This window comes from Tiliqua scincoides, chromosome 5 (assembly GCF_035046505.1).
Source record: "Tiliqua scincoides isolate rTilSci1 chromosome 5, rTilSci1.hap2, whole genome shotgun sequence".
Lineage (NCBI taxonomy): Eukaryota > Metazoa > Chordata > Lepidosauria > Squamata > Scincidae > Tiliqua > Tiliqua scincoides.
In genome coordinates this window covers 97,564,260-97,575,880 of record NC_089825.1, presented here as the reverse complement: position 1 = coordinate 97,575,880, position 11,621 = coordinate 97,564,260, and the positions used below count along the sequence as shown (strand labels likewise).

The window sequence follows — 11,621 nt, the reverse complement described above, 5'->3', positions numbered from 1 at the left end:
ATGAATTTTAACTGTTCTATTTCCCCCAAACATCCAAGAAGCTGTAAATCTATCCACACTTACCTCGAGTAAGACCCATTGACTATCACTGTTAAAAGCATATACATAGTAGCCTGTTAAAAGTACAGATCTGAAACATTTCCACAACATACATACCATGGTAGCATAAAGTCTCATATATTAAAAATAAAATGCACATTGAAATGAATAGGGATCCATCCAAAATTGGTTTGCGACTCACCGAATGGGTCCTGACCAACAGTTTGAGAAACACTGAATAAGACTGCGGCCTTAGAGTCACAGATCAGTATTATCCAGGGTTTGTCAGTCAACAAACAGTCAACAAAACCTTTATTTGGCATAAACATTTGATAGGTGAGAACTCTGTACAGAAATCGTAGAGAGTATAAACCTAAATAGTACACAAATATATGTGTCAGTGCACACCTATGTGTACAGACAGATACAACGTACATTACATTTTACAAGCAAACATGAATTATTTAAAAGACAGAAACAATCAGTTACTCTGCGGATCTTGCCAGAATGTAACCTATTCAGTGATTACTTGGTACAGAAAGCTTGGCTCGACTCAGGATACTCAAATTTAAGAACTGTGCGACTGAGAGGGTTGTATGTTCTACATCACCTGCTAGAAGGAATTGAATTATATCTTTCTCAGAATGCCCTGTTTTGGAATGGAGCAAGGGAGAGAGAAATTGCTGCCTTAGTACTTGATATCTGGGACAGTGCAACGTAATGTGGGTGGATGATTCTACTTCGCCTAAATTGCAGCAACATAAACGCTCTTCCCTGGATGCATTTCTAAATCTGCCATGCAAGTCATTAGAGGGGGTCACATTACAGTGCGCCAAGGTAAAAGCCCTTCTCTCCAGGGGGTGTATTAGGAGGGACAGATAATTTGGTTGTTGACCACTTGTGATTTTAAGTTGAAAATTCAGAGGGGAACATTTTTTCTGTGCTGCGCCTAGAATCTCTTGCCTTTCTATATCAAATAGTCTGGTTTTCACCAGTCTGATGATAACCTCAGGTGAAGGAGCTCCTTGTAGATTGAACTCAAGGCCCATCTGTTGAGTTTTTTTAATAGAAAAGTACTAGGCAAGGGGATAACGTTGAATCAGTCAACAGCCCCTTTAGCAGCAAGTCGTGATCAGCCCTAAAAAAGACTTTGGCCCAGTATTTTAAAAAACTGGACCTTGCATGTAACTTCAGCCTGTGTTGACCTGATTCCAGGCAGAGTTCCGCATAGGGAACGCAATGCGGTAAGCCTAGAATTTTGTAAAGAAATTTGGATTGGACCCTTTCAATTGTGTTATTTAATGCTGGCATCCATACTGGGATGTCATATAAAATTTGTGGTATAAAGCAGCTGGTACAAACCGGTTGCCCCAGGAGAAGAAAAAGCGAGTTATGGCTTGAACCACTGGTTTAGATGAATCAATTGCAATTGATCGATGAGAGGACCAGGAATGCTTGTAATGAAATCGTAGACCAAGGTACTGGAATTCTTTGACCTGCTGTATTAATTTTCCACCGAAAAGTCAAGATTGTGGTTTCCAATAATTCCCAAATACCACAATTTTAGACTTTTCATAATTTAACTGCAAAGAATTTGTTGTAAAATATTCAATGCAGGCTTTGACCAATCTCCGTAAGCCTATTTTTGTATGTGAGATCAGAGCCATGTCGTCAGCATATAAAAGTAAAGGGACATCCACCGATCCCTGTTTGGGGCAATGCGAGTCAAGCTTTTTTAAGAAGGGGGCCAAATCATTGATGAAAAGGATGAACAAAGTGGGTGCCAGCACACAACCCTGCTTGACCCCCTTGTTGATCGGGATTGGAGCTGAAAGGTCACCCTGTGGGGATAATTTCACTTGACAGGAAGTGTTTAGGTGGAGGACACGAATTAATTCTAATAGTCTTTTGTCAAGTCCCGTCTTCTCAAGTTTTTCCCAGAGTCTATCCCTATCAATAGAGTCAAAGGCAGACTTTAAATCCAGGAATGCCACATAGAGTCGCAATTTCTTTTGAATCACCTGTTTGAAAATTAAGTGGGACAATATCACACAGTGGCCGACTGTGGACTTGTTTGGTCTAAAACCTGCTTGCTCTGTTCCTATGATGTTATACTCAGATATCCAGGAAGAAAGTTTTTCCAATAAGTGGGATGCGTACATTTTCCCTGCGACATCCAAAAGGCTTATTGGCCTGTAGCTAGAGGGAAGGTTCTTATTTCCTTTTTTGAAAATAGGGACCAAGATTGATCTGGTCCAGGATTCTGGAATTATTCCAAATTTATTGATTCTTGTGAATAGTTCTGCGATGATTGGTGCCCACCAGTCTGGCGCTGCTTTATAGATATCTGAGGGAATTGCTTCTGGGTCAGCTGCTTTACCCTGTTTTAGCTGGTTAATAATTGAAATGATCTCATCCTCTGAGACAGCAGGCCAGTCTGGGAGGTCTGGCACGAAGGATGCCTGAATAGCAGAGGTTGATTTGGATTCATCAAAGAAAATTGATTTAAAGTGCGATTCCCACAATTTGGCAGGGATTGTGGTAGTACCAATTGACTCTTTATGAAAACTGCCTGATATAATTTGCCAAAAACTCTTAGCATTTTTTGATCTAACAGCACTGATTAGCAGTGACCATCTTGCTTCTGCAGTACGATGGATCGAGACTCTGACAGCTTCCTTCAGGTGGGCAGTCAGCTTGAAATATTGGTGTAGAAGTGTTTTACTGTTAGTGTCTCTAAATTTTTTGTAAGTGCTGCGAACGGCAGTTTTCAAAGATAAGCAGATCTGATCAATCTTAGAGTAATCTTGCCCACCCTCAGCTCTTCGGGATGAGGGGATCTTACCTAATACTTTCAAGAGAGTAGATATTAAATCCCCGAAAAAGTGGACAATCCCTGGATGATCCAGAGTGGACAACTGAGGGATTTCCTTGGCTTGTATTAATGTATGAAATGAGTCCTTAGAGTCTGGGTCCCATTTAATTCTTTTTGTTATGTTTGGGTAACCTTCTTCCACCTGGGTGTTAGTGTTATGATAATGATTTGGGAGATAGTCTAAATCACACAGCAGAGGAAGATGGTCACTAGACTGAGGGTATCCAACACAAAAATTTGCTATCTGGGGAAGGAGTTGAGGAGGAACCAAGATATAATCAATGACACTTGCACCTCTAGATGAGATGTAAGTGAATTCTCCATTATCTCCCAATGCGTCTAAGCCATTTAGCCAAGTGAGGCCATAAGTAATACAAAATTTGGCTAGAAGCAGCCCCGCAGCATTAATTGTTCTATCTTTCGATTGCCTTTCGAATAGCTAGGTCTCTGGCAATATAATGTCAGTAGGTAAGTCCCAAAGTTGATGAAAGATGTCAGAATTATGCCCCACCCATCCAGGGTTTGTAGGATTGTTACGACTACACCATTAGTACACCTGCCTAAAGTAAATATCCTCATCCACTTTAACCTAAACTTGTACTGGGTCATTCCTGTCCTCTACAGACACAGAATAAAATCATTTTAAACATACTTGCAAGGCACGTAGCCTCTCATGCTGATTATTCAAATATCTATATTGAGGAAAAGATGGTAAATATATCTACCTATATTGAGAAATATATCAAAGAGATAGCTGGGGTTTGAATTGGGCCCCACTCCAAGGTGGGCCCCACCTTTTAACAAGATGAAACACACAGAAAAATGGAGGATGTCCATAGTGTTGAGTATTAAAAGACAGCTTCCTCTTATGTCCCATTCTTCTTATTCTTAGATGCTACCCCATTGTGAATCTAATTGCTTCTGGGCACTTGTGTACCATGGAGGGTAAAGGGGGACAGACGTCCCAGGGTTCCACCCCTCTGCCCCCCTGCCAGCATCCATGCCTCCATCCATGCCTCCCGACCACCACTTTCAGCTGCCCTTCAGAGACCTTCTGGGGACCGGGGAAGTTGCATATGGCCTCCTCCTGCCCTACGGAGGCCTTCTGAAACCTCTGGAAGGCTTTTGAAAGCCCTTATGTTTAAAAGCCCTTATAAGACCTCCAGAGGGCCAGAGGAGACCACGTCGGCCTGGATGTGATGGTAAGGGGTTGCAACCGGTGGGGGGGGCAATATTCTGTGATCCTGGTCCCGAGCAGCACAGGGTCCAGGAATGCCAGTGCAATTGCCAATTCTTTGATGAAATAAAAGCACGCTGAGTTTTCTGCTAGCAGAAAGGCACTTTGGGATTAAAACCGAATCCTGGTGTATTTCCTACTTCTTTTGGACTGTGCTCTAACTGTTTTGAAGCCCAGTAGGAAAAACAAATCTCTCTACCGACTCTCCCTGAAGTCAAATACCACAGGAGTCTACAGCAGGTAGTTTGCAACAGGGGAGTTCTCTGTTGCTGGTCAGGATCAAGTTGATCTCCTGTTCTTGATAAGCTGAAGTGCACTGAAAGAGAAGGATGGTCGTGGTGGTGGGCATCAAATGTTTGCTTCAGCGTTTCTTCCCGTTCTTTCTTCTTAGAATCCGCCTGGTTCAACCTGTGTTGAGAGTTGCCATGTCGGACACAGCAAGACGGTTCGAGAAGGGAAAGCAATCTGTTGCTATGATTGTACTTCGTGCCCAGATGATATGATATCTAACCAGACAGGTGATTGACAGTGTCCTGAATTTCCAGGAAATATTTGCAAATATTTGTCCACCCTAACACCCTAACATATGCCTAGGTATGGTCTCTTCTTCTCCAAACACTTAAATCATGATGCACGGATTCTTAAAGGGAAACTGGTTACAACTTGAACAAGGGAGGATTCATGAAAGACTTCAGAGGCAGTCCATTAAACAGTTTAGTGCACTTAACTCCACTGGTGCCTGTCACTTGCTGCATTTTGTCATTCCCCTGATACTAAGCATTGTTCACCAGGAAAATGAGGAATTCTTGTCCAATGTTTGCTTTCAAACTTCCATCATTCTTCAGGATTCATACAGCTACTGACACTCTCTTTGTCCTTTTCAGATGCAGCTCATTGCATCAAATGCCAAGAACATCAGTACCCAAACAAGAATCAAGATCAATGTATCCCCAAACAGAAATTCTTCCTAAAGTATGAGGAACCCTTAGGAATTGGGTTGGTTTCTATTGCTTTTTCCTTTACAGCAACAACAGTTATGGTGATACTGATCTTTTTAAGGAACTGGAACACTCCCATTGTCAAAGCCAACAATCAAAACCTCACCGGCATTCTTCTCAGCTCCATCCTGCTTTGCTACCTTTCCTCCCTTCTCTTCCTTGGAGAACCTAGCAAGGTGTCCTGCCTTCTCCGACAATCGGCTTTTGGCATCATTTCCTCTGTGGCTGTTGCTTGTGTTTTGGCAAAAACCATCACTGTGGTCCTGGCCTTCATGGCCACCCAGCCAGGGAACAGGATGAGGAAATGGCTGGGGAAAAAAGTGGCCCACTCCATTGTCCTTTCCTGTTCCCTCATTCAAGTGGGGATTTGCACTGTATGGCTGTCCACCTCTCCTCCTTTTCCAGATGTTGACATGCACTCCCAGACTGAGCACATCATAGTGGAGTGTAATGAAGGGTCGATCATCATGCTCTATTCTGTCCTGGGCTACGATGGTTTTCTGGCCCTCACCAGCTTCACAGTCGCTTTCCTTGCCCGAAAACTGCCAGATACTTTCAATGAAGCCAAATTCATCACCTTCAGCATGCTGGTCTTCTGCAGTGTGTGGATCTCCTTCATTCCTGCTTACCTGAGCACCAAGGGGAAAGACATTGTGGCCGTGGAGGTCTTTGCCATCTTGGCCTCCAACACTGGCCTCCTGATTGGCATTTTTCTGCCTAAATGCTATGTAATTGTTCTAAAACCAGATCTCAACTCCAAGCAGCTGCTAACAGAGAAAAGAAGTAATTAAATCCAAATCCAAGATGATAGTTGTTTTGCATGTTTTTCTCTCTCTATGTTCCCATACAGTATGAATACTGGATCACAGCATATCACATTTTTAATCATCCTGATTCTTTAGAATACACAAGGTGGGGTGAGAAATCATTTCAGAAGCAATAATTGCACCTCCTATTTAGCTATCCACGGATAATGTTAATATTGCAAGATACAACCCAGAAATCAAAATGTGGAAAGAAGGAAATACCAAGTTCATATTAAAGGCACGATGCTAAGGCAGGAAAGGTGACCAAAAGAACCCAATGGTTTCCATCCTCTAAAACAGGGTTGCCCAAACCCCGGCCTGGAGGCCATTTGTGGCCCTTGGGGACCCCCAATCCAGCCCACGGAGAGTCCTCAGTCTCCAATGAGGCTCTAATGGCCCTCCAGAGACTTGTTGGAGCCTGTGCTGGCCCAACGTGACTACTCTCAGTGGAAGGGCCTTCTGTTTGACCTCTTGCGTGAGTTGCAGGCCAAGGGTTTCCTCCGCTGCTTGCTGTTTTACATCTGTGAAGCAGCAGCAAAGGCCAGCCTTGCTTTGTGCAATGTCTTTTATAGGCCTTGAGCTATCATGAAAACTTCATTTATTCATGTAAGTTCCATCGCCAATATATTCATTTATGTAAAACCTTTATTCAAATTTTAAATGTGAAGGAATTCTTTTTTTCCTGGCCTCCAACACATACGTCAGAGAGATTATGTGGCCCTCCTGTCAAAAAGTTTGGACACCCCTGCTCTAAGAGAAGAATTGTCCTCCAAGTATTCCTTCCTTCACAAGAGGAACACTTTTTCCAAGTAGGGACCTTTATAGCCTACTTGACTATTGGAAATTTGCATGCAGTATCTACTTTTTCCCCAGTCGTGGATATTTCTGGTCATGATGCAATCACCCAGTTTCTTCTGAGCATTATGAAGCACTGCTTCTCAGTCACGTTACTTAGAACTGGTCCTTTTCTTTCAACTTTCATCATCTAGTTCTCGGCCACTTAGTCATAACGAGCTCTAGGCTGGTGCATCAGATCAGAATACGCACCCAACTCTGCTGCACTGGTGGGGTCGCTGGGTCAGAAAGAGAAAGATCTGGATATACCTTCAGTGGCATCACAGGGGTGTGTGTGTGGAAGGTGTGTACCAGACCAGATGACACCCTAAGAGGCATGGCACCACTAGTGGCCAACATTTTGGAAAGCTTTGGGAAAATTTGTATTTATGAATAATAGCACAATGTTACATATCATTGGAATAATAATTTCATGAAGAATGTAATGAAACAAACCATGTTGAATTATCTGTATTCTGTGATACATTATGGCCAATTAATCTGAAAAAGAGAACACAACTGCCTTATGTAACAAAAAGTGGATTTACTAAACTCAAAACTGATCAATGAGAGTAATTGTTCCAAGAGCCTGTGAGGTGTTATTGTGACTCAGCAGGCAACCAATAAGGTGTTCTTATGCAGAGATGGGCACCCCATAAAACATCATTCATTCATTCATTCATTCATTCACATTTTTATACCACTTTTCCTCTAAGCAGCTCAGGGTGGTGTGCATGGTTCCTCTCCTTATTTTGTCCTCACAACCCTGTGAGGTAGGTATTATTGGCAACCTTCAGTCTCGAAAGACTATGGTATCGCGCTCTGAAAGGTGGTTCTGGCACAGCGTCTAGTGTGGCTGAAAAGGCCAATCCGGGAGTGACAATCCCTTCCACACCAGGAGCAAGTGCAGTCTGTCCCTGGTCTGTCTCCCTGGCTATGGGCCTTCCTTCTTTGCCTCTTAGCCTCAGACTGTTGGCAAAGTGTCTCTTCAAACTGGGAAAGGCCATGCTGCACAGCCTGCCTCCAAGCGGGCCGCTCAGAGGCCAGGGTTTCCCACTTGTTGAGGTCCATCCCTAAGGCCTTCAGATCCCTCTTGCAGATGTCCTTGTATCGCAGCTGTGGTCTACCTGTAGGGCGCTTTCCTTGCACGAGTTCTCCATAGAGGAGATCCTTTGGGATCCGGCCATCATCCATTCTCACGACATGACCAAGCCAACGCAGGCGTCTCTGTTTCAGCAGTGAATACATGCTAGGGATTCCAGCACGTTCCAGGACTGTGTTGTTTGGAACTTTGTCCTGCCAGGTGATGCCGAGGATGCGTCGGAGGCAGCGCATGTGGAAAGCGCTCAGTTTCCTCTCCTGTTGTGGGCGAAGAGTCCATGACTCGCTGCAGTACAGAAGTGTACTCAGGACGCAAGCTCTGTAGACCTGGATCTTGGTATGTTCCGTCAGCTTCTTGTTGGACCAGACTCTCTTTGTGAGTCTGGAAAACGTGGTAGCTGCTTTACCGATGCGCCTGTTTAGCTCGGCATCGAGAGAATGAGTGTCGGAGATCGTTGAGCCAAGGTACACAAAGTCATGGACAACCTCCAGTTCATGCTCAGAGATTGTAATGCAGGGAGGTGAGTCCACATCCTGAACCATGACCTGTGTTTTCTTCAGGCTGATTGTCAGTCCAAAATCTTGGCAGGCCTTGCTAAAACGATCCATGAGCTGCTGGAGATCTTTGGCAGAGTGGGTAGTGACAGCTGCATCGTCGGCAAAGAGGAAGTCACACAGACATTTCAGCTGGACTTTGGATTTTGCTCTCAGTCTGGAGAGGTTGAAGAGCTTTCCGTCTGATCTGGTCCTGAGATAGATGCCTTCTGTTGCAGTTCCAAAGGCCTGCTTCAGCAGGACAGCGAAGAAAATCCCAAACAAGGTTGGTGCAAGAACACAGCCCTGCTTCACTCCGCTTCGGTTGTCAAAAGGGTCTGATGTGGAGCCATCGAAGACAACAGTGCCCTTCATGTCCTTGTGGAAGGATCTGATGATGCTGAGGAGCCTGGGTGGACATCCAATCTTGGGGAGAATCTTGAAGAGGCCGTCTCTGCTGACCAGGTCGAAAGCCTTCGTGAGATCTATGAAGGCTATAAAGAGTGGCTGTCGTTGTTCCCTGCATTTCTCCTGCAGTTGTCTAAGGGAGAATACCATATCAGTGGTGGACCTGTTGGCTCGGAATCCACACTGCGATTCTGGATAGACGCTCTCTGCAAGTACCTGGAGCCTCTTTAGTACAACTCGGGCAAACAGCTTTCCTACAACGCTAAGGAGAGAGATGCCGCGGTAGTTGTTGCAGTCACCCCTGTCACCTTTGTTCTTGTACAGCGTGATGATGTTTGCATCCTTCATGTCTTGAGGTACTCCACCTTCTCTCCAGCAGAGACAGAGGATTTCATGCAGCTCAGTGACGATGATCTCTTTGCAGCATTTTAGGACTTCAGCAGGGATGCTGTCTTTTCCAGGTGCCTTGCCAAAGGCAAGGGAGTCCAGGGCCACGTGAAGTTCTTCTAGGGTTGGTTCACTGTCAAGCTCTTCCAGCACAGGCAGGCACTCAATGTTGTTCAGTGCTTCTTCGGTGACTACATTTTCTCTGGAATATAGCTCAGAGTAGTGCTGCACCCAGCGTTCCATCTGCTGCGCCCGATCCTGGATGACCTCGCCTGTGGCAGACTTCAGAGGGGCAATTTTCTTCTGTGTTGGACCTAGGGCCTGCTTGATACCATCATACATCCCCTTGATGTTGCCCGTGTCAGCTGCTATCTGTATCTCGGAACAGAGCTGGAGCCAGTAGTCGTTAGCACATCTCCTGGCAGTCTGTTGGACTTTGCTGCGAGCAGTTCGGAGGACCTGCAGGTTGCGCTCACTGGGACAGACCTTGTATGCTGCTTGAGCTCTCCTCTTTTCCTCAATGACTGGTGTCAACTCCTCAGAGTGGGCTTCAAACCAGTCTGCCGCCTTGTTGGTCTTCTTGCCGAATATGGACAAGGCGGTGTTGTAAACGGTATTCTTGAAATGTTCCCATCTGTTGGATGCGTTTGCGTCGGCCGGGCCTGGAAGAGATTCCTCAAGCGCTTGTGCAAATTCCTCCACTTTTCTCTGATCCCGGGTCTTGCTGGTATCAATGCGAGGTCTTCCTTCCTTTTTCGTGTGATACAGTCGCTTTGTTTGCAGTTTCACTCTGCTGCACACCAGGGAGTGGTCAGTGTCGCAGGCAGCACCATGATAACTGCGTGTGATCTTGATGCTGGGAAGGCTGGAGCGTCTGGTGAGGATCAGGTCGAGCTGGTGCCAGTGCTTTGATCTTGGATGTCTCCAAGAGACTCTATGTTGGGGCTTTGTGTTGAAGAATGTGTTGCTGACACAGAGACCGTGATGACAGCAAAACTCTAGCAGGCGTTGGCCATTTTCGTTCATCCTCCCAGTGCCAAACTGACCTAAGCAAGTGGGCCATGAACTGTTATCAGCACCAACTCTAGCATTGAAATCGCCGAGGATGAACAATGGCTCTTTTACAGGGATTTTCTTGACAGTGGTGGCCAGGTCATCATAGAATTTGTCTTTGGCTTCTGCTGGAGACGACAGAGTCGGTGCATAAGCACTGATGAGAGTGATAGGTCCTGCTGATGACTGGAGCTGCAGGGACAAAATTCTTTCACTTCCCACAGTAGGTGGGATGATGGATTTCAGCAGGGTATTTCTGACCGCAAAGCCAACGCCATGTTCCCTGGTTTCGTTTGGTGGTTTTCCCTGCCAGAAAAATGAGAAATTTCTCTCCTTGACAGATCCGGAATCTGGCAGCCTAGTCTCTTGAAGGGCGACGATGTCCATCTGCAGTCTGCTCAGCTCCATGTCGATGACAGCTGTTTTGCGTGCGTCGTCTATTTCTTGCAGGTCATCAGAGAAGCCAGGTGTCATTGTCCTAACGTTCCAGGTGCCCAGCTTTAGGGCAGTAGTTTTCTGTTTTCTGTTGCATGGTGCAGAGTTGTCGATCCGCTTGTCGGTTTTCACCCTAAACCCCACGCACCCCATGAGGTTAACGGACCGTGGCAAGGCCAACACCTTACTGGCTGGGGACTGCCCAGCTTAAGGCGGGCGGTAGCTGCCCAATGAGATGCAATGATCTCTCCCACCGTCGGAAGCAGCCCCTGGCATCATGCTCTACGCCAATCGAGCAAAGACTTATAACCGGTAAACTGCTGCTTCCCGTGTTGTGCCGACGCCGTATGGCGAAGTTGGAGTGTCCTCTCCAGTGCGCGAAGCCTGGGTAAAGAAGGTATGGAGGATAGGCTGTTACCCATGCAGCAAATCCCCCCTCTCCACGTCGCTGGAATGGTCCAATGGAAAGGCAGAAGCCAATACGGTTGGTTCCAGCGGCGTCGCAGGAGTTGCCAGAACGTGACTGTGTTCAGCCATGAACTGCCTAAGGGACTCCGGCTCCTGATTTTGCCTCGAGGTTGACTCCTGAAGCCTTTTCCAGAACTGGATGTAGCCACAAGGCAGTGGAGGTTTGGGATCAGAGTTTCCTTCTCTTAGATGAGCTGCCTTCCTAGGCTGACGAGTCCCATCTACCCGGTGGCTGTTTAGTCGCCTCTTACGACAAGTACAGCCAAACTGAGGGCCTATTCTTGGCCCCCAGCCCCCAGGGTAATGTCAGCATATACACCGTATAAATAGACCAGTATATCAAGTGCAAAACTACAATAAAATGATTTTAAGTTGGAAAACCTGTTGTAAACAATGGGATGCATCTTAAGCAGCACACACTGCTTAAATAAGGTGGCATTTTGCTC

General features: G+C 45.8%; 1 protein-coding gene across 1 annotated transcript; it reads left to right on the top strand.

Annotated features, from left to right (window-relative positions):
* The first annotated feature begins 2,693 nt into the window (after positions 1–2,693).
* Positions 2,694–5,940, top strand: LOC136652486 (vomeronasal type-2 receptor 26-like). Its single transcript, XM_066629426.1, has 3 exons — positions 2,694–2,723; positions 4,543–4,669; positions 5,036–5,940. Exons 1-3 carry the CDS (start codon positions 2,694–2,696, stop codon positions 5,938–5,940), a joined length of 1,062 nt encoding a protein of 353 aa, XP_066485523.1.
* The last annotated feature ends 5,681 nt before the right edge of the window (positions 5,941–11,621 follow it).